Source organism: Macaca thibetana, chromosome 10 (genome assembly GCF_024542745.1).
Source record: "Macaca thibetana thibetana isolate TM-01 chromosome 10, ASM2454274v1, whole genome shotgun sequence".
In the NCBI taxonomy this organism is placed as follows: Eukaryota; Metazoa; Chordata; class Mammalia; order Primates; family Cercopithecidae; genus Macaca; species Macaca thibetana.
Genome location: NC_065587.1, coordinates 80,565,798 through 80,587,712, shown reverse-complemented (window position 1 = coordinate 80,587,712; position 21,915 = coordinate 80,565,798). Strand labels below are relative to the sequence as shown.

The following is a 21,915-nucleotide window of genomic DNA, read 5'->3' as shown; positions in this document are numbered from 1 at the left end:
GTTTTCCTTTAGTTATTGTATTTCACCTTAGCGAACCACGTATAACTTAAGAAATTAGCAATAGCTTCTATAAGGAAGTAAAAAAACACAAGGATGGCAATGAGAAAAATGTCCACGATCACAAATGAAACCTGCCTTTTTGCTCACAGGAACCTTTCTCTTCTATGATAGGCTAAGTCACCCACTGATGGCAAGGCCACTTGATAAGACACCTGCGACTCAGTGATGCTCTGACCGCGAGCCAGGACCCTGGGGAGGATCCTAGAGCACGGTCAGCACTTTCGAGCTCTTACCCTGGAACTGTCAAGGGGGAGCAGCTGTTCTCTTTTTCTGACAACCCCAGGAATACTGGCTACTCATACTCGATGAAGCAGGCCACCACTTTCACAACTACAGCATTAGAGCAAATGGCACCTGACTCATTTCTGATCTTACATTTTGTGGACTGCATGTATAATTTTATAAAGCTGTATCAACATATACTGTAGGCAATGCATCTGTGGGAAAAGATACTTGTCAAATGATTAATCAAATGACTTAGGTGAGATGTAATTCTCTGCCATTCTTGTTCATGTTTCCTAATTATGTATACATCAGGAATGATACAACATCCTACTTGATTGCAGAGAAGACAAAATGCTGAACTAGTGCTAGCAATCTCCTCAGCAACAGAAAACGCTGTAAAAAATATAAAGCTGACTTCACGCAGTGGGGATCCTCGCAGGTAAAAGTGGTTTCTGTACATACATCTCCAAAAGATTATAAAGGTTAAAAGTAGCAGATTAGTTTACATTTTGGTACTCCACATGCTCACTTGCCTTTAATTTCCCTATCTCCCACTGTGAAAGTTCTTGTCAGTGACAATTAGATTTCAATACTGTAAAATGAATAAGGAATTAAATACTTTTAGGTTCTAGAACTAACCATAGTACTTATTTTTCAGGAGACAGTAATGTACGGCAACATTTTAACTATATGTAGGAGTATTGTTTAACTTGTTGACCCACTGAATACTTTTCTCAACAAATATTTTACTTATTCCAATGAACTGAAATCCCTAGAGCAACAGATAACGATAACCTTAAAGTAATATACTTTGCTGTGCTAGAATAAAGATTAGGAAAAATCATATAAATACTATTTAGAATAATAACTAGATTTTGATCACTTGGTGGACTACCACATTGTCTAGTACCGTATATGATAAAGAAGCTGATTCTATAACGTGGTTAACATAAACTGGAGCCTGCAGAAGATCCACCAGACAGAAAACTATCTTTTTTATAAATACATAACGTATCTTACAGTTTCATATTTCTATATTACAAATGAAAGTTTTTCTGTATAAATCCACATGAAACTGTACGAGACTATCCATATCTTTCTAAGGTTTCCCCTCTAATATCAAATGCAAATACTTTTTAACCTTGAGAGTGTCTGATTTTATGAGTATGTATACGTTTGTATACACAAAGATCAGATTATTTCAACAGATAGTAAGTTTTTCATTTGCTCTTAGGAGACAATAACTCTTAGAATACTCAGAAATCTCCCAACTGGTGGTACTTAAATAAGGTACTTAATTTCTGAAATTGTGAAGCAAGAACAGTTACTTCTTCAAAGACTTTTTCACACACAATGCTTTCAGAGAGAACATCTTCTATTAGATAATGCTAATACCAGAAAGTTATTTGTCTTTAATTCTAAGTTGTTAAAAATCAACACTACACATGCCACTTGCTCCCAAATTCTATGTCAAGGTGTGATTATAAATGCTGCATAATTCCATATGCTTTCCACGGAAAGATAAAGTGTTTTTTTCCAAAAACATTTATAAGGTAAGCAGCACCCTCTTTCTTCATCAGTCTTCTTTTCTGTTATGCAGAACTTAAATTCTGTGAAACCAGCAGGGTACAAATACAGCATAAACAAACTCTTTCCAAAAACACGAATGATGCTTACTTCAGCATAGCAAGAAAAGCAGCAGGTTCGACATCTGGTATACGGATTTCATCTTTGTCCTCTGCAAGTTCTCCGTAAAACATCGCATGGAACACAGAGCTCCCAACAGCTAAAACATACTGTGTAGAAAGGGAAATCTTATTTCATACACTAAATTGAAGGCATTTCCAGCAAATCAATGCAGAAAAACAACCCTAGGCAATCAGGTTTAGTAAACATAGCGTACCTAAACCCACTGCTTTGAAAAAGCCAAGGTACACAGGGTAGCTTGCCATGGAAGCATAAGACCATGCTGCTAATTATTTCAAAGCTTTAAGAGATTAATGCACATGTCCCCTCATTACTAAATACATACAATAAAAGCTTACATAACTGATTTCTAGGAGAAGGGTAAATATACGACTTTCCTGACTTGTCACAACAATTTCCCATGACTGGAGGGTTAAGAGGGGATGTGTGAGATATAAAGCAGTATAGAAGGAAACAAAGAAAAAATTAAGCGTGGCAAAGCCCTCTGGAGAGGGTGCGCTCTCTCCCTAATCGAGTAAAACATGCACTGCCTGACATCGGCAAGCTGCCCACACCAAGTTACAGGCTTATGGAGAGGGTCCCTCTTTGTAAACGTCAGGACTAAACCGGTCATGCAGCTGTTGCTTACTTTGTGTCCTGGCAACCGTTGAGTCCCACCTGGTGGCCCAACCACAAAATGTACATCTGCCATCAAATCATTATTGAACATCACCGCATTTCTATAAACAGAGGCAACTCATTAATTCACAGCAGCCTGCATTTTTAATACCCCTTCCCCAATATACAAAACCCACAAAAGACTTGCAAGCTAAGCAACAGTTCAGTAACTTCAAGGCAAAACAACAAATAAAGGTTCTAACTAAACAACTGTTCATAATCATTGCAAACACACAGGAAGTAACTAAAGTTTAAAATAAAAGTTATACAAACTTTTAATAAAGCTAAGGACAAATAAAAGGTTCTTATTTTCTATGGCCCACAGACAACTCTGTCACTTAAATGTTGCAGCTTGCAAAAACATTTTTATCTAAGAGGAAAACAGCTGTACTGTTTTGGAAAAGATACAAGGCAATTTTCCATTACCAATAAAAAGCTTCTGGGAAAAGAGGAAACACAGATTTGTGTTAAAATACATTATAGGTTTTGCAAAAGCAGAAACTTCAACACAGGAAAACTTTTAAAGTAAATAGACTAGCCCGACACTTACCTCTCTCTAATGGTGGGATAAAGACCCTGCCAGTTTGGGGCCGGGATAAGGTTGTTGTTACTGAGATTCTGCTGGTGGTACTGCTGGACGCTGGTGCTGCTGGAGTTGGCTGGCTTTTTACGGGGGAATATATCAGCAGCCATCTTCTTCTTTTTAGTCTTCAAGGTAATTATTTCATAACAAACTGGCGGCAACTTGCTGCTGTTGCTACTGCTGCTGCTGGTATTTGCTTTCTTCGAGCTTTTCTTGGACCTGTTCTTTACCGTCTCTGGAAGCATCAAGAAGAAGGTGAGACATTTCATGTTCTTTTCCTTGTCATCTACCATGAGTACAGTGTGTCCCTCTTTAGAGTTAGATATCCCAAATTGGTTTGAGCATCAAGGAAAAGAGATTAGCCCGAGCTAAGAGGTTAACTGAAACCAACAAAGCTGATATTTTGCTGCTTTTCTCAGCCAGGCAAGGTGACCTTTTCACTATGTTGAATAGAAACTGGCTTTAAGTTTTATCCAGTACTGGGTCTGTTAAATATATCCCCATCATGATTCCTGTTTCTCTTATTTGCTCATAAAAATAACTGTTTCCTAGATCACCTGAAAATGCTACACTGCAAAGATGACAGGCACAGAGCTGTAGCACTTGTTTTCTGAATTAGGTTAGCAAGATGGTCTGGAGCTGCGTGAGTCTGTTCAGCCGGCTGAAGTTGTGTGGTGAATGGATCGGAGGAGAGTAGGTATTACAGCCCTGCAGATGGAGTCAGACAGCCAGTGCTCCGAGCCAATAGCTGAAGTCACCAATCATGATTGGACCAAGCAAAACAGTGACACCTATTGTAACATGCATAGTTCTGATATTAAAGGAACAGCAGTTGCATTTTCTCCTCTACTGTATTTTTAAATAAGATAAATAACATATGAAATATATTTGACAACAGGAAGGGAGGAGTTTATGCCCACAGATTTCTCTTCAGTAGACATACATTATGTTCCCAGTTAAGCAGAATCAATTAACAAAGGGTAGGGACAGATATCTACTCTATATTTCTACTAAAATCTTTTTCCCGGCAGCATTTAGTTTCAAATACTTAAAACAAAATCCTCCAGTCTATAAACTGAAAAGCGTTATTAATAGCAAAACACATTTATTACACTTTAAAGGCTAAGGATGTTATTCTTCTTTTTCTTAGCCTCTTTTGAGTGTAAGTCATAGTCTAGTGCTAAATAAGAGAACTGAGGCCATGTGTTCAGTTTACCTCCCAATGTTTTCTAGCTTCTATAACGGACTTTGACAGTAGTCTCAGGTCACAAAATACTGTTAATTAGATTAAGATTATACCAGTACACCTAAGCACACTGAAGCATAAGATAAATTCTAGAAGCAAAAATAAAAACAAATCTGTTGATCAATGTTTAAAGTCTGTAATTCACTAAAAATATTTCAGATGGGGTCCTGTTCAGGATCTCAAAATTCAACTTAACTGTTAAGGCTACATTTAGTCTTGTCTTAATTTTAAAGAATATAATCCACAACTTCTAACACAGAACCAATAACAAGGCTATTCAAAATGATAAATGTTCGGATTCCACCTAATTAAAATGCAAACAGGTTCTCTCTGCTTTGAATTAGAAGAATATAAGCTACTATTTGATTTTTATGGGTGTGAACCCTCCAACAATTTCTACCATTGGTGAGTAAAAAAACAAAAAAACACCTGCTATAGGTTCTACATATGCTTATTTACTGTAAAGAGGGACTAATGGAAATATTTAATCTCACCCCTATCTATTTGGATCACTCTCATTTGTTCAAAGCAGCCATTTGCTACCCCCCAGGCAAATGCACCCTTCATGACCACAGCCCTCCTTGTTGTAACATTTGTCTGAATGGCTGCCTGACACAGTGAGGGCTCAGCAAACAAGAGTTATGATTGTTATTGTTATAATTAATAATCTGCTAAAGTCAGTCACCAGAAATCAGTCTTTAAATCCCTAGAACACTAAATTGAACCAAGAAATATCCTCTTTATTGTTGTTATTATTCTTAACACCATTTGCAAAGCCTCTGTAAGAGAACCACGGCCTTTAGCAGGTACCTGTCTCCATTTTAGATGGATCCTGAAGCACTGCTTATTATGTTTATCATATTCTCAATACCAGAACACACACATACATACAGACACCTCCAAATCATCTTCACACGCACTTTTAACACACAATGTTAGAGAGGGATCTAGAAACCAGCTTAAAAAGCACATAGAGAAAGTCAAGAACAAGTAAGCTCCTATTGACCTAATTATTCAGAATAGGGTTAATACTAAAGGATTTCTCTCCTGCTCAAGTGCTACTGAACTTCCTGACCGCTTCCTCACAGGAAAGCCCCCATGCCAGGTAGGCCTTTCTGACTGGGATTAATCTCATAAATATTTCTAACAAATCTAGTATCTGGCTTTTCAGGTCAGAAGTAATCAATTAGAATGGAAAGGGAAACCAGCTGCTTTGAGGCAGACATACTATTAATTGGTAGCTGGATGCAGACAAAAGAGAAAAAACACAAAACACAGATACAAGAACTTAGAAGGGTTTGTGATCTTTACTCATTTTGCTATATATAGCTCAATATCCATCACCAAGAAGTCTCCAAAAAACATGGCTCTTACACCACTAAGTTAAAGAAAAAAAAGTAAAGTGCACGTAACTTTATGAGAAAGAGAATTATGCAATATTATAGAACAAGTTTTCTAAAATTAAAGATTTCAGTTATTTAGAAAAGTAAGTTTTGTAGAAAATTCTGACAATACTAGTTAAATGAAGTAGTGCTAAATGTGAATCATCTACAACAGTGCTACAAAGAGGGGCATTATTACTCCAATGTATGTAAGGACTGATGAGCATGGCTGTTTAAAATCAAGAGAAAAAAATTGTCTGACAGCTACTTTTTCTTACCACGGTAATAAGGCAGGTAATACAGGTTCTTGCTACTGAAAATGCAGTTGAAGGATCAGCAGCAGCATCTACAGGGAGCCTGTTAGTAACCCACAATCTCAGCCAGACTCTGGATCAGAATCTGCATTTCATATGGTATTCAAGGTTGGAAAAAACCTCACATAGATAACTGCCGACTACTAGATGTCTTCCCAATGATCCAGTACCAACATCTGGTGCCATATGTTGCATTCAACTATTAAGTGAATTGAAAATAATTCAAAATAATTTAATTTGGTTTGGACATTAAAAACTTAACAACCCCTCACATCTTGTTCTAAAATTCTTCTGATTAGGCCCCAAATGTCAAATTCCAGGATTGAGGTGTGCAGACAGCCAACTGAGAGGGACCAAGATATTTTCTGGAAAGGAAGCACAGGCCCCAATTATTTTAAAAGATAATGACAGTGATGATTTCAGGCGGAAAAATAAGGAATTAAAAAATGTCAACTATGAAGCAGACAAATCACTTAGTATTTTAAAATGGTCTACTTCACTATTCTATTTCAACAAATTAGCAATGTAGCATGGCAAAATCAGCAATCAATTTAGTTCAGTCCTGGCTGGGCCACTTAAAATACAGAAAGGGGAGTATGTGAACAAATCATTTAGCCTTTAAGGACCTCAGTTTTCCTCAGCTATAAGATGGAAGAGATTCACCCAGAATGAATGTTTTTCAAACTTTACACTCAATCCACAGTCAGAAAGGCATTTTATATTCTGACTTAGTACTAAACATAAACACACATACAGGCACACAAATGGAAAGAGGTGGTTCAAAAAACAAAACCTACTCTTAGCGTGTTATGATATACAATCTGATATTTCATATTTTCTTCTTTCTTCTTTTCTTTTTAATGTTGGTCATAATCCATTCAACTGATCTCATGACCACAGTTTAATAAACGCTGGTCTAGGTTACTTGTAAGGGCATTTAAGGTTTAACACACTAGGTTCTTTTCTATCAAGAATTTGGACTAGGGACCACCAGATGACGACAAGTTCATGAAACTCTTCAAACTTCATGTGAAATTGGCAGTATGTGTGCATTTATTTTTCTAGAAAGAGAAGTGACGGCTTTCATCAGCCCTGAGTAATTGCAACCCAGAATACAATAAAATGTTAGGGTTAAAATGTTATAAAACTTTAAGACTTATTTGAATATACAAAATTTTGGTATCACTTTATTCTTTCATTTCTATTGTCTACTACATTAAATACAAATTATGGCTTCTTTTCCTCCTTGATTAAATATAAATAGTTAAAACTCCATCGGTTGAGTCTGTAACCCAGAAACATCACCCACTAGGTTGACGGGTAAAAAAGGATAGCAGCCTGATGCCTACTGCCACATTTTACTCCTAAAATTTCTTTCCAGTTGGCATTTTATCACCTGTTTCTAGACCTCCTGAATTTTAGAGCTGTCTGCCCTAATGAGGTAAATATAGGCCAAGAAGCCCATCAAATTTGTATGAAAGTATTCCCAAAATAAAACATACTGACCAAGCCATGTATTAGGTGTTGGGCATACAGTGGTGAGCAAGATTAGAAACCAAACTTAAAAGGTTAGCTAATAATAGTGGGTTTCAGTTGATTTTATAATTGCCAGAAAGCTGAATCACTATTAACTTATTTCCATTCAATTCTCAATCACAACAAAATTATCAACAGAATTTAAGCTCACTTAGATCATCCTTTTCACCACTGGAAGGTTTGTCAGCAATCCTACCTTTATTTAATACAATCTTACATATTCAGTTTGCAGACTTGAATGAGGTTTGAAACTGAAAGGGATTCCAGAAATCATTTAATGCAACTCTTTTCTCACGGGTATGGCAACTGGGTGTCAGAAGTTTAAGGGGTTTGTGAAAATTCCATAGTAAAGAAGTGGGGCAACACCTGGATTACAAGGCGGATCTCACGGCTTGTCATGTTGTTTGCTTCATTCACTCTAATATTCACCCATAGTAATTACCTCACATATGATTGTTATATTTCGAAACTACTTTAAAATAAAAAGCTTTCTTTTAAAGTTTACAAAGATGAACACCATGAACATATGTAGTCTGCACCCCTGTAGGGGCACACTACAGGTAACGATGCGGAAAGGATACTTGTGGAATGAGATGGAAGGAAGGAACCGCAGTGAGGACGCTGCTCGAAAACAGAAGAGGCTCTCCAGGTAAAATAAAGTTAGAAACCAGCTATTCACGGTTAACACCAACTTCTACATCAACAACTAATAATGCTGGCAACTCTTGTTTAACTTGCTCTAACTCTGGACTCCTTGTCTGGACTTGTACATGGTTTACTACAAGGCACCTAAAAAGTAATAGCAGTGAGGTTAACAGAGGTTTAAACAAGGTAAGGTAGACTGAAGAAATACCTACCACTTCCAAAAGTGAGTAACATAACCTCACAGAAGAGAGTAGTTTAACCTGGTAAGTTATGAGGGAATAGTGTTTTGTTTTTTGCTTGTTTGTCCCTTCAATACTGAGCAAAAATTATGCTTTTGATTTGGGAGGTAAAAAGATAAGCAACAAAATGTTGGCAGTCCCCAAAGTCAGCAGCAGCTGCTGGAAAACAGACTATATATGCTTTCTAAATTTGGAAACAAATATGGAGTCAAGTGCTGGCAGCATAGCATAGTGAAAAAAGCAAGAGCCAATAACAAGTGACCTTAAGGTTAGTATCTGTGAGCCTCATTTTCCTCATCTGCCAAATGGGGTAATTAGACCCAGCTTCTCCCTCAGGTTTATTGTGAAGGCAAGATTATATGTTTTGTGAAAGCACTTTAGTCAAAAACACTTTACAAAGGTAAGCTCTCACCATTAGCAGCAATTGTACCCAAAGGAGGAAACATTTGTGATGCAATCATCTAAAACACAAAAACTCAAAGATTAATCTAGCTCCTCATCCTTGTACTCATTCAGACACTACAGCTACTGACATTTCATCCTATCTGCAGGCTTCCTCTAGCCCCACCTGTGGGCCAACCAGGTCCCATTTTGCTGTGAATCTGATTTTGCAGAGAAGGTTCAATAATAATCAAGATCTGTGCTGTGCACTGTGATCGGGTCCACACCCAATGTCCAAATCCCACAGTATTATTTCCAAACCTGCACTTGAACCCACACTTCAGGCTGGGTGCCCACTGTGGACTTCAAACCTCCATGAGGCCACCTGTTGGCTGATGCACTGCTGTACCCACCTCCTGAGACAGCCTCCTGCAAGTAGTCCATCTAGCCACCCAGCCATATCTCACTAGCAATTCAATTTGGCCTCTCTCGACAATGACCCAGTTTGAATTCCAGCACTAAGGGTGATAACTAAGGCCAAGTATTTGGTCAAGGCATACTTCAGTGCTGTCCACAAGGATAAGGTTCATGGTCAGTTTCATTAAGTCACCTTTTCACCACATAGAGCTCCAGTTAACCTTGAATTGTACTTTAGATTTGGGGTGGGCAGGGGGTGGGGGGGAATGCCCAAAGGTAGAATGTGGTAATTCTTAGAAGGCAGGGAACGATGATTCTTTTTAAAATTCCATATGGCACTTACCGTGACATTTGACGATTCTAGCTCTTACATACACACTGTGTCTCAGTGTGCACCTCGTTTGGAATACTAAACAACTCATCTAAATCCCAAATTATTCTCTTCCATACATTTAGTGATCTTGAAAAGGGGTATATAAAGTTTACCAGGAGATACTCTGAAGATGGCTATTTAAAGGAATATTATACTTTCTTTTGTAAAGTTGAAGGTACTTCAATAAAAAGGCAATCAATTGCTACATTTTACATACTCTGCATCAAGCTTGTCCAACCCACAGCCCCGCAAGAGGCCTAGAATGGCTTTGAATGCGCCCCAAACAAATTCGTAACCTTTCTTAAAACATTATGAGAATTTTTTTTCCTGCAATTTTTTTAGTTCATGGGCTATCATCAGTGTTACCATATTTTATGTGTGGCTCAAGACAATTCTTGCAGCGTGGCCCAGGGAAGCCAAAAGATTAGACAGCTCTGCTCTAGATGATCTCATGGTGCCTTTCCTCGGGTGTAAGTATTGACTACACGATCGCCTATCTTTTCCAATTATAGGTTTCTAGGATTTAAAAAATCTGTACAATATTTGGCAGAAATAGCGATTTGCTTAATTTTCTTTACATTTTAATATGATTATGACCAATAGCCAACTAAAACTCTATATGTATATATGTGCCGTATTTTATGGATTGTACATTCCTTGTGCCTCTCCTACCCTTGCCACTTTAACATCTCTAAAACTGGCTTGTGTTTTTTAATTGATGTCATCTCATGAGTATAACTATTAGGCTTTTTTTTTCCTTTCTTAGTGGTACATAAAGTAATGGCATGTCTTACACCTGATGGCACCCTCCAGTCAGTGAAATACGGTAAAATCTGTACAATTCAACAGAAAGAAAGAAATCTTTTTTTTAGATTGCTTAATTATTTCCTTAACCAGGCAAGATGATGGCTCAGAATTCTGGCTGAACTACATTAGAATAATTGAGCTTTCATCAAGTAGTTATTTGATAAAGTATATAATCACAATTCTCCATTGAGACTGCTACTATGACAACCATTGATATGGTAGAATATCTAGATGGAAATCTCAAAATGAGAATTTGCATTGCCAGGACGGGTAAGAGTTCCAGCATTAATATAATGCATTTCTAATATTTTCTTATGCCACACAATTGTACATAAAACTGTACATAAAATATACATAAAACTGATCAGTATAAGCCTGTAACTCTCTGGGTAATACTTGCTAAAGATATTTTATCAATCAATTCAAAATTTATTAACTTAAAACTACTTTATACATAGGTTAAATCTAGAGCTAAATGACTCCTTAGAAGACATTGCTTACTTTCAAACAAATAGAATCCATATTAACATGGTAGCTTAAGAGAGAGAAACATTATCGTAATAAAATGATCCCTATATATATATGACTCTCTACTAGGTACTTGAAAATAGTCTATCCAAAGAAAAGTAAAATCAAGGCTCAGCAGGTCCCTTTCAAAAAGGCTTGAATGGGGCTGTTCCAATAGAAGACTTCAATCCTACTGGGAATGCTGGAATGGAACAACCTCACCCAACCATTGCTGTGGCTTTCTCCAGGTCATTTGTTGGCTTTAAAAAACAGAAGAAGAAAATAATATGTTTTGGTCAAAGAAAAAGAAAAGTGTTTCCAAAGATATGTTATACTTTGGCTAGTAATAGCTTTTTTTTTCTCTGATATTCGAAAGATAGTCACCAAGAACATCTCCTCAATCAGATCATCAAAGTCCAAAGCTTCTCTCATTTGGTTACCGGAGTATCTTGTTCTATTTGGGAAAAACACCTTTTCCAAGGAACACATGGCATGGGAAGAAAGAATCCAGACAACCAGATACTCTACGTCACTCCTGATTATTAGTGCGGTTCTAAGTGTAAGTTCTATACCTTTAGTCACTCAGTACTTATGAAGTCTCCTGTCCTTACAATTTACTGCCTCCTAACCATCAACACCAAAACACCTGAATGATATCAATTATCTTAGATTTTAAATTGTGCTCACTGTAAAATGAACAGGACAGGTCGGGAAAGGCAAGGCCAGAAAAAACTTTTTTTTTTTTTGGCAAAACCACATAGAAAAGACCAGTTACAATTTCACATTTTGACAATCACTATACACATATCCACAAGGTCTCAATTAATTCTATTTAATGAAATGCCTTCCTTTGTTTTACAATATATATGATCAGAATGAAATCTAGTTATTTTGGGCAAACAATACAAGATCTAACACTAAGAGGTCTGCTATGCTGAGTGAAATCTGAGAAATCTTGCTGTGGGAAAACATAAACATCCATGAAGTTACAACGCAGCTTCACACTCAATTTCTAACATACCTTCTCTCGAGTAGCTATCACCAAATAAAAATGAAAAAAAGGCACATACATTTCTAAAATAAGTAACAATAATATTCCCTAACAAAAAATTCAAGTAGAATTAGAAGGCCATTACACAGCGTTATTATAGAAACCAGTTTCTGGCAAAAACTCAAAGTAAAAGCTCTTCTAGAACCAAATTAAAAGATATGTTTTATGCTACCTTTTTTTTTTTTTTTTTGAGGGGGGTTTCACTCTTGTTGCCCAGGCTGGAGTACAATGGCACAATCTCGGCTCACTGGAACCTCCGCCTCCGGGGTTCAAGCAATTCTCCTGCCTCAACTTCCCAAATAGCTGAGATTACAGGCATGTGCCACCATGCCTGGCTAAGTTTCTATTTTTAGTAGAGATGGGGTTTCACCATGTTGGTCAGGCTGGTTTCGAAACTCCTGACCTCGTGTGATCTACCTGCCTAGGCCTCCCAAAGTGCTGGAATTACAGGTGTGAGCCACCACGCCTGGCCGTTTTATGCTTTTAATTAGCTTAAAAGTATACAATCCCCATCAACTGTTGTGAAGCACACAATAGAAAGGCACAGTGTACTTTAAATGTTAGTATAATTTTAAATATAACACTACCAAGTAACATTCACAGACTACCACCATTTGCTGCAGGAAATAATAATCTGACACTGATAAAGTACTTCTTTGTTGCTTCAACCTCTCATGCTATTATAATCAGAATAAAAATTGCAGTTCTATACCTAGCTTGATCACATGTATTAGAACTAAGAAAATAGAGTATGTCAAAATAATTCAATTCTCTAATAATATTCTCTAAAATACAAATAATTATTTTTTTAATTAAGAGCTACTATATAAGTAGGTCAGTACTTGAACTGCCCAGAGATTTAGAGTAAAATAAACTAACTGCTCATGAAATAATGCTAAAATAAGTCTCCCTTAAAGTGGGGACTATTCATGAAAACGTGTTCTTAAATTTGAGTTTCTTCAATCTCTGCACCACATAACAGTAGGGAGGACAGCATTTATAATACATATGAACATTAAATATAATAAACAGATTAAAAACATTAAAGCCAAAATACATCTTCAAAGAGTGGCAACTCAACTGTCAGTATCTTAATTTTTTAAAAAAATAATACATAGAGAAGCAACCACTCCACCACAGTTAACAGAGATATGAACTCATACTAGATCCATGGTGATGATGACTGGAACCAGACCAAGGAAGGACAATCTCTGAAAATAGTGATCACAATTTACACCTGAGTCAGGTCTCTCTGCATAAGGATTTTACTTGTCATCTGTGGAAATGTCATGATTTCTACTAAGAGTTCCATAGTAGAGGTCTACGTAGTTCCAGGTCTACTAAGAGACCTGGGTGATGTCAGTATTTGATTGAAGTAACACCCTCTTGTAAAATTTAAAATATAGCATCATAAATGAGACAAAAAGAGGCATGTGGTCAAATCTTAACTGTACTCTGTAATGCTCTTCCCTAAGGGGCTAGCATCTAAACTGAGAAAGGTCTCTTCTTACATGCCACAGGAATGCAAGCAAGCATCTGCCCCAGAGAAAGGGAAGAAATTCCACCTCACCTTTACCAGTGAGAGGAAGCATGGTTTGCAATTCATTTTAGAGCTCCAAGGCCTGGCTCAATTCACAATTAGATCTTTTGACTCATCCTCTTCATTCACCCACCCTGCAAACCAGACTATTCCCACACTACAAATGGTCCACTGCTTCCTGCCATCCTCACTGCACTTTCTTCTGTACGACCCTACTTATCAAAAGCCTACCCACCCATTCTTCAAGATGCAGTCCAAAGGATACCTCAGCAAGGAAAGTTTCCTGATGCTTCCAGACTCATCATGCCCAACTGCAGTACTTTCTCACATTCTATCTTGCCTTATGTTGCCTGATTAAAGTGTGCTTACTCTGAGGACTGCATCTCCATATTTGCAACAGTGCCATGCTCACACACCTGGCTTTCAATGTTTATACAAAAGGAGGTTAAAGCCCAATCCTTCCAAGTCCAACGAGAACTCTAGATCACACTTGTGGAGTGCAACTGGTCCTAGATCAAAACGGTCTGAAACTAAGGTGTACGGTGTTTCTAGCTGACTGAAATGCAAGCTTAGACTAGGTAGAGTGGCAAAGAACCTGAATACCTATTAAATGTGTCCGGGGGCTCTCCTGAACATGTCTAAGCACAAATGCAGTATTATAATACTACATTAATCTCACAGCTAATCCAACAGTAAACACCAAAGCTCAACTTAAAGCAAGTCCCTACATGCTTAGAGTAAGGCTTTGCAACATTAAAAGTCTAAAATTTAATGTAATATAGATATTCACAGGGAAGTGTGGGTTAACCAGGAACAAGAACTATTAACAGGACAAAGCTGCCTTTATCAACCAGCCTCAATTCATGGCCTGGCATATTTATTTATAGTGCTAGTAAAGCATTTTAATGATTTAATGAACTGGAAAGGATGATAAATTCTCAGCAATTCACGTGAAAAGAGGAAAGCAGTCATATGAATAATCAAAAAAAAAAAAAGTATAATTAAAAAGACTTTCTAATGTGGTCCTGAAATGTGTTTCATCTGTACTTAACATTGAATCGATGAATTTCCACTACATTAGACATACCCAATCTTCAAACAAAGTAATAAAATGGGCTTGTGTGTACAGGACAGTAGGAAAATGCATGCCTCCCCTGCAAATACACCACAATTCTAAGATGGGCAATGTCTCATTTCAGATTACTGCAGAGCAAAAGCACAAGCAGAAAAGTATAGTGCTTACATGTGTAAGTCTCTGTGTCTCACTTCACCAAGAGGAATCAGACAAGTAATCAGGTGCTTGACTTTTTTACAAAAAAATAAAGAATTCTCAACTTCCATCTATACATTCCCTTACAACATTGAAGTAACAGGCCAGGTGTGGTGGCTCACGCCTGTAATCCTTGCACTTTGGGAGGCCGAGCCGGGAGGATCACCTGAGGTCAGGCATTCGAGACCAGCCTGGACAACGTGGTGAAACCCCATCTCTACTACAAATACAACAATTAGCCAGGCATGGTGGCACGTGCCTGTAATCCCAGCTACTTGGGAGGCTGAGACAGGAGAATAGCTTGAGCCTGGGAGGCAGAGGTTGCAGTGAGCACAGACCACGCCATTGCACTCCATCCTGTGCTACAGAACGAGACTCCGTCTCAAAAAAAAAAGGAGTAAAAATAAATGGAAATTATGGTATCAGTAGTGGAATAACTTATTTTTGGCCAAAGCTGGAAAGTCTCTTGCTGGGCCAGTGTGTTTATGGAACCTTTACCACCAGCAATGATTTTAAAAACCATTAAGAGTGTTGAAAATGTAAACAAACTGTTTTAAACTCATGTTGGCCTAAATAAATAAATAAATAAATCTGCTTGAATTTTTCAATAACGAATTCACTGGCTATAAAAGTATATTTCTTAGAAGGCAGGGTGAGGAAAATTCATTCCATGTGTGCCTGTCGTTTGATGTGTATATGAATTAAAAGTATGAAGCCTTTTAAGCAGTTCTGACTTGCACTGGTCAAGAAAATATCTAAGCAGAACAAGTGACCAAATCCCTCTGCAACCTCCCAGCAACATCTGCTAGTGGTGATGCAGAACAAAGACTGCCATAGGGATCATTTGCTCCTAACAGAAAAGGCAAGAGTTTCTCCAGGAACTACAAAACATAGAAATTGCCCCATAGTTGGCTCTGTAACTTTTCTTACTATTGATGCTGTTGGTTTCTAAGCCATTTGAAGGTCCCCCAGTGACTCTTGAGCAAAAATGAACAGTGCCAAAGGAGCAGTAAAGTCACCTTACTTTTCCCCAGTCCTCCTCACCCACACCTGAATGATGGGGGATTTAGGCATAGTGGTAACATGGCCTGGGTAAATGCAAAATAGCTACTGTGCATTCCCCTTTGCAATAATCAACGTATTGTTTCATGGGGAATCTCTGGGAGATGCAACAGTAAAAATTATTGATTTTATTAAACTTCAGCTGTTGAGTACACACTTTTAAAATATTCTACATCATGAAATTGGGAAGTGTGCACAAAGCATTTCTGGGGAAATTGAAATAGAATGGTTTCCTTGAGAAAAAACATGTGTACAACTATTTGTGTTACAAGTCAAACCAGCAGCTTTCTTCTTGAAATACCATTGTTACTTGACAGAAGAAGCAAAGTATGCTTATTCAGACTAAGGTATTTGGCAGACATTTTCTCAAAAATGAATGAAGTGAGCCTGTCACTGCAAGGAAAACTGACAGTATTTATCGCTGATAATAAAATTCAAGGCTTCAAGCAAAAATTAGAATTTGGAAACCTTGATTACACCACCACGAGCCTGACAGCTTCCCGATACTCAAAAGACTGTTCTGATAAGAGTAGTGATATTAAATGAACATGATTTTTGATACTGTATAATGAAATGTGTCAACACTTGAAAGATTTGCATAACTCAGTGAACCAACCTTTTCTAATAAGAATGCAATTACAATATAAAATCATGCACTGGTAAAAGATCCAAAGTACAAGACTGACCAATGGATTTAAAGTATAACAAGTGTACAAAACATTCACTGATATGGTTTTAGATTCTACATGGCAATTTAAGAAACTACTATTTATGAAGCTTTGGTGAGGTATCAAATATCCACAATCATCTGAAAATGCTATTAAAATATTCTTTTCCAGCTATACATCTGTATGAGGCCAGATTTTCTTCATATGCTTCAATGAAAACATTTATTTTTAAATAAACACTTAATTTTTTTCTTTAATTTCGACTAAATATTAATAGATATGACCCCTATAAACACGTGAGCCAATTAAACCTCTTTTCTTTATAAATTAAACAGTCTCAGGTAGCTGCTTTACAGCAGTGTTAGAACGGACTCATAGAGCTATTAACAACAAAAAAAAAATTCTTAATGAACTATATACAAGATCAGGGCCAAGTTTTTACACATACCTGCTTTTTCCCTTTTATTCTCCTAGAAAACAGTAACTAATTCTCAGAGCACAATTCTCAACCATTCACTCTAAAATATATTTTTGCACATTACAGACAGAATGAAGGATACAAGAACCAATCTCTGCCACAAAAATTAAGAGCGGTGGCTCACGCTTGTAATCCCAGCATTTTGGGAGGCCAAGGCAGGCAGATCACCCGAGGTCAGGAGTTCAAGACCAGCCTGGCCAATATGACGAAACAGTCTCTACTAAAAATACAGAAAATTAGCTGGGCGTGGTGGCGGGCGCCTGTAATCCCAGCTACTCAGGACGCTGAAGCAGGAGAATCACTTGAACCCAGGAGGTGGAGGCTACAGTAAGCCGAGATCGTGCCATTGCACTCCAGCCTGGGCAATAAGAGCGAAACTCCGTCTCGGGGAAAAAAAAAAAAATTAAAAGCAGTCAAAGAGCTACTATTCCATCTGTTCAATGGCACTGGTTGGCATCTCGTTAATACCCCAACCTCAGAAAACTAACAGAATACAGGGTGCAAGATCGTATTAATTGACATCCTCTTTGAAGACATTAAGAAAAATATTGTAAATGAGCTTTGAGGTAGACAAGTACACCTACAAACTTCACATAAACCAGCAAGAAAACAAACATCTTTCTCCGAAAATTTGCTTTCTCCTACATCGTATTTCCTTAGGAGAATCGGGGGTAGTGATCTTTGGTGTTCTCCTAAAGCAAGTATGGCTGCCAATGTTTAAGATAATTTGTTAACTTTTTTCTTTCATTTAAAGAGAGACATATCAGGCAGAAACTGCCTCTTCCTACAGGGCCATTTTAATATTATATCTACAGAGTATGGCATTTGACACTATACAATATCAAAATATTCCTACATACTAAGTAGAAGAAAATGATTTGTTGGAAATAAAGTTTAGGTTAGGACTTTGTAAAAGTCCAAAAGAAATACTTAATCTACCAGCAATAACATTTCATTTAAAAATACAGGGAACCCTTGAATGCTATGGGTTTAAACTGCTCTGGTCCACTTATATTTAGATTTTTTTCAATAACTATATTGGAAAATTAGTTGGGAGATTTGTGTAACAATTCAAAAAAAAACCCGATGAACTGCACAGCCTAGATATATCAAAACTTTTTTTTTAAGTTTTGTATTTTGTTAATGGATAAAACATGTAGCTATTAATCTGTTTTATCATTTACTACCACAAAACATACACACATCTATCAGAGTTATCAAAATTTATGCACACACATACTGACGGTATATAGTGCCATTCCCAGTCCAGAGAAATGTAAACAAATGTAAAAAGGCAGCATTAAATCACAAAGGCATAAAATTAACTGTAGTACATACTATTCTACTGTAATAATTTCACAGCCATCTCCTGTTACTCCTGTGGTGAACTCAAGTGTCGCCAGTATCTGCCTAAAATGCCGTATGACGCTAATCATCTCAGCATGAGCACTTTCACTCCCCAATATATTGCTTATGGCAGTAAAATGTGATCTCTGGTGGTTCTTGCGTATTTCTCATCATGTTTAGTGCAATACAGTAAACCACGAATAACACCACGAGACCCATACAAAGTGCCACTAGTGATGCTGGAAGTGCTTCCAAGAAGCATAGAAAATACATTACAAGAAAAAAGTTGAATTGCTTGATATGTATGGTAGATTGAGGTCTGTAGCTGTGGTCACTCACCATTTCAGAGATGACTCATCTTGTAAACAGATGATGTAAACTCACAATATTGATGAATACAGTACAGTTCTATAAATGTATTTTCACTTCCTTATGATTTTCATAACATTTTCCCTAGTTTATTGTAAGAATGTAGTATATAATATATATGACATATAAAATATGTGTTGACTGTTTATGTTCTCAATAAAACTTCTGGTCAACAGTAAGCTCTTAGCAGTTAAGCATTTGTGAGTCAAAAGTTACACATGGATTTTCAACTGTGCGGGTGGGAGGTGGCGGTCGGGGGGCATCAGTGCCTCTTTATGCTCAAGTTGTTCAAGTCTTTTACTAGAGCTAGTCTCCAAACACTTTCCCATCTTAACTCTTAAAAAAATTTTAAGAGGTTGTACATTTTTGTAGGATTCTGATCCTCACAACTACTTCACACTCAATAACTACATAATACTATAGAAACACCATAAAATCAAAATAAATATAGGTTGTCCTTATCTTGAGCATCTCATTTTCCTATAAGCCAACCCAAACACCATTATATATTGACATCCCTAACCCACACCCACCTAGTCAAATCCGTCACTGCCTGGTGACGATTTTGAGTACTTGCTAGGAGATATTCGCTAGCTAAGAGTTCAGAACTCATTCTGACATTTTGGGGAGATCACTGGTAAGAGAAAATAGCTAACAAAGTAATAAATTTCAAGTACGCGGCCGGGCGCGGTGGCTCACGCTTGTAAACCCAGCACTTTGGGAGGCCGAGGCGGGCGGATCACGAGGTTAGGACATCGAGACCATCCTGGCTAACACAGTGAAACCCCGTCTCTACTAAAAACACAAAAAATTAGCCGGGCGTAGTGGCGGAAGCCTGTAGTCCCAGCTACTTGGGAGGCTGAGGCAGGAGAATGGCGTTAAGTAAACTCGGGAGGCGGAGCTTGCAGTGAGCCGAGATCGTACCACTGCACTCCAGCTGGGGGACAGAGCAAGACTCTGACTCAAAAAAAAAAAAAAAAAAAAAAAAAAAAAAAAATTCAAGTACGCGTGAGCTGATCCCCACTGATCCCACAGAAATACTTGTTGAATGGTATTAAATTAACTACACAATCTACTAATTTAAATAAAGAAATTATACAGCATTTATTAAATAGGTGCTGAAATCATCTTGGGGAGGGGTGAGGAAGTTCGCCATGAGAGACTGACTGCGGCTGCACAGGGATCAAAAGTGACTGCACAAGCGACTGCACATGTGCATGCTCCCTCCACTGCCGACCACTTTCAGTAACAACCCACCCTCCAATAGATGAGCTCCAGCTTCAAGCACTTATTCATCCTGTCTCCCAAGGTCACAAAAGACGGTGAAAAAACCACAGGAAGAGCCAGAGCACTCTGGAATGCACCTCCACCAACACTGGTGTCTAAGTGGTGGAGCGGGGAGGGGCTATGCAAGAGAATGCTACCAACAGCTCCCTGTAGCCTGAACCTGCATCCTGAGCAGAAGGAGGGACTTCTGGGTAGCTTCTCACCATTTTTTTCCATTGAAAATAAGATTTATTTTGGGAAAAGTCACCTGATATAACCTCAATTAAGAATTTTACCAATTTCCGGGTTTTCTAGGAATACAGATCATTCTCCAACAACACATTAAATGTAGATGGACTTTGGCGGAGTGCGGTGGCTCAAGCCTGTAATCCCAGCACTTTGCGAGGCTGTGGCAGGCGGATCACCAGGTCAGGAGACTGAGACCATGTTGGCTAACATGGTGAAACCCCGTCTCTACTAAAAATACAAAAACAAAATTAGCTGGGCATGGTGGCAGGCGCCTGTAGTCCCAGCTACTCGGGAGGCTGAGGCAGAATGGTGTGAACCCGGGAGGCGGAGCTTGCAGTAAGCCGAGTTGGCGCCACCGCACTCCAGCATGGGTTACAGAGTGACACTCCGTCTCAAAAAAATAAATAAAAATAAATAAAAAGTAGATGGACTTCATTGAATGACTTTTTGCTACATTCTCCATGAACAAAGGTCTGAAAATAGGTGACAGTCTACATTAGAAGTCCTTCTCTATCCACAGAGACCTAAAGTACAAAATAATAGCAGAGGGCCAAAATCAGTCCCTTACTATAGAGTAGGTATGTTTGCTGGTGATGGGTAGGCAAGACCGCTGCTTTCAAAAAAACTAGGTAAGTAGAAGAAATTAGGTGGCATTAAAAGACAAAAACTCTCACAAAGGCAACAAATACTTACAAGAGTCTCCAAAGCAGGTGTAGAACTTTAAGCAAGATGTGTTTTCTAACTGGGCTGTCCATTAATGGCCTAAACTGAGGGCAATGTGATTTATCATCAGAAAGATACATAGCTCAATGCTTTCCATTCAGCTTTGGCCAGCAGTACTGAATACTTAGGGTTCAGTATAAAATGAATTTGTGACAGTACTATTTTCAAAAGAATGAGTCTTCACGACAACAAAAAGTAGATCTAGTCAGAGTTACAAAGGCAAGGCAAATTCATCAGGTAGGATAGATGCATTAAAAGCACTGGAACTTGTGAAATTTTATTTCTAATGTGCATGGTAATCATTGCTAAAATGTTTACACCTAATTAAATATGGGGAATGTTCTTACTTATCTAGCATCATAGAAAAATTAAGGAGAGATCAAATATACACAAGGAGCTAGGTATATCTTGAATTATTTTGACAGTAGAGTTGAAGAAAATTTTCACATTTTTGTGTATAGGTAACAGCTATTGGGCTTATCCATTTCTAAAGACAACATACATCATGGTTTTTGTTCATTGTGTATTCTTCAGTTGCATAAACAATCTCTAAAATAATCATCTTCTTTTCTTGCAAATCACACCACTTGCTTGCACAGTAAAAATCTACAAATATTTCTTGCTCTATTAAGAAAGAGAAGGAAAGGGAGTCTGGTTTTGAGATATTCCTGGATTTGAAGGACACAAAAGGAGCCTAGAAACACAGTAAGCAAAACTTGAAAATGACTGCTTGATAAGTGCAGCAAACCACCACAGCACACATTTGCCTATGTAACAAACCTTCATGTCCTGCACATGTATCCTGGAAGTTAA

At 37.8% G+C, this 21,915-nt stretch overlaps 1 protein-coding gene across 5 annotated transcripts in view; it reads right to left on the bottom strand.

Moving 5' to 3' along the window:
• The window catches only part of BTBD3 (BTB domain containing 3), a 35,753-nt gene that overhangs the window by 4,803 nt on the left and 9,035 nt on the right, over positions 1-21,915 (bottom strand). For 4 of the 5 annotated variants that reach the window (XM_050745542.1, XM_050745546.1, XM_050745544.1 and 1 more), the window contains exons 2-4: positions 3,200-3,467; positions 2,621-2,711; positions 1,963-2,081 (exon numbers count right to left, since the gene is read on the bottom strand). In XM_050745542.1, the coding sequence (XP_050601499.1) occupies positions 1,963-2,081; positions 2,621-2,711; positions 3,200-3,467 (478 nt within the window). Of the gene's footprint in view, positions 1-1,962; positions 2,082-2,620; positions 2,712-3,199; positions 3,468-21,915 lie in introns of those variants that run through there. The other variant, XM_050745543.1, reaches the window with a different exon arrangement.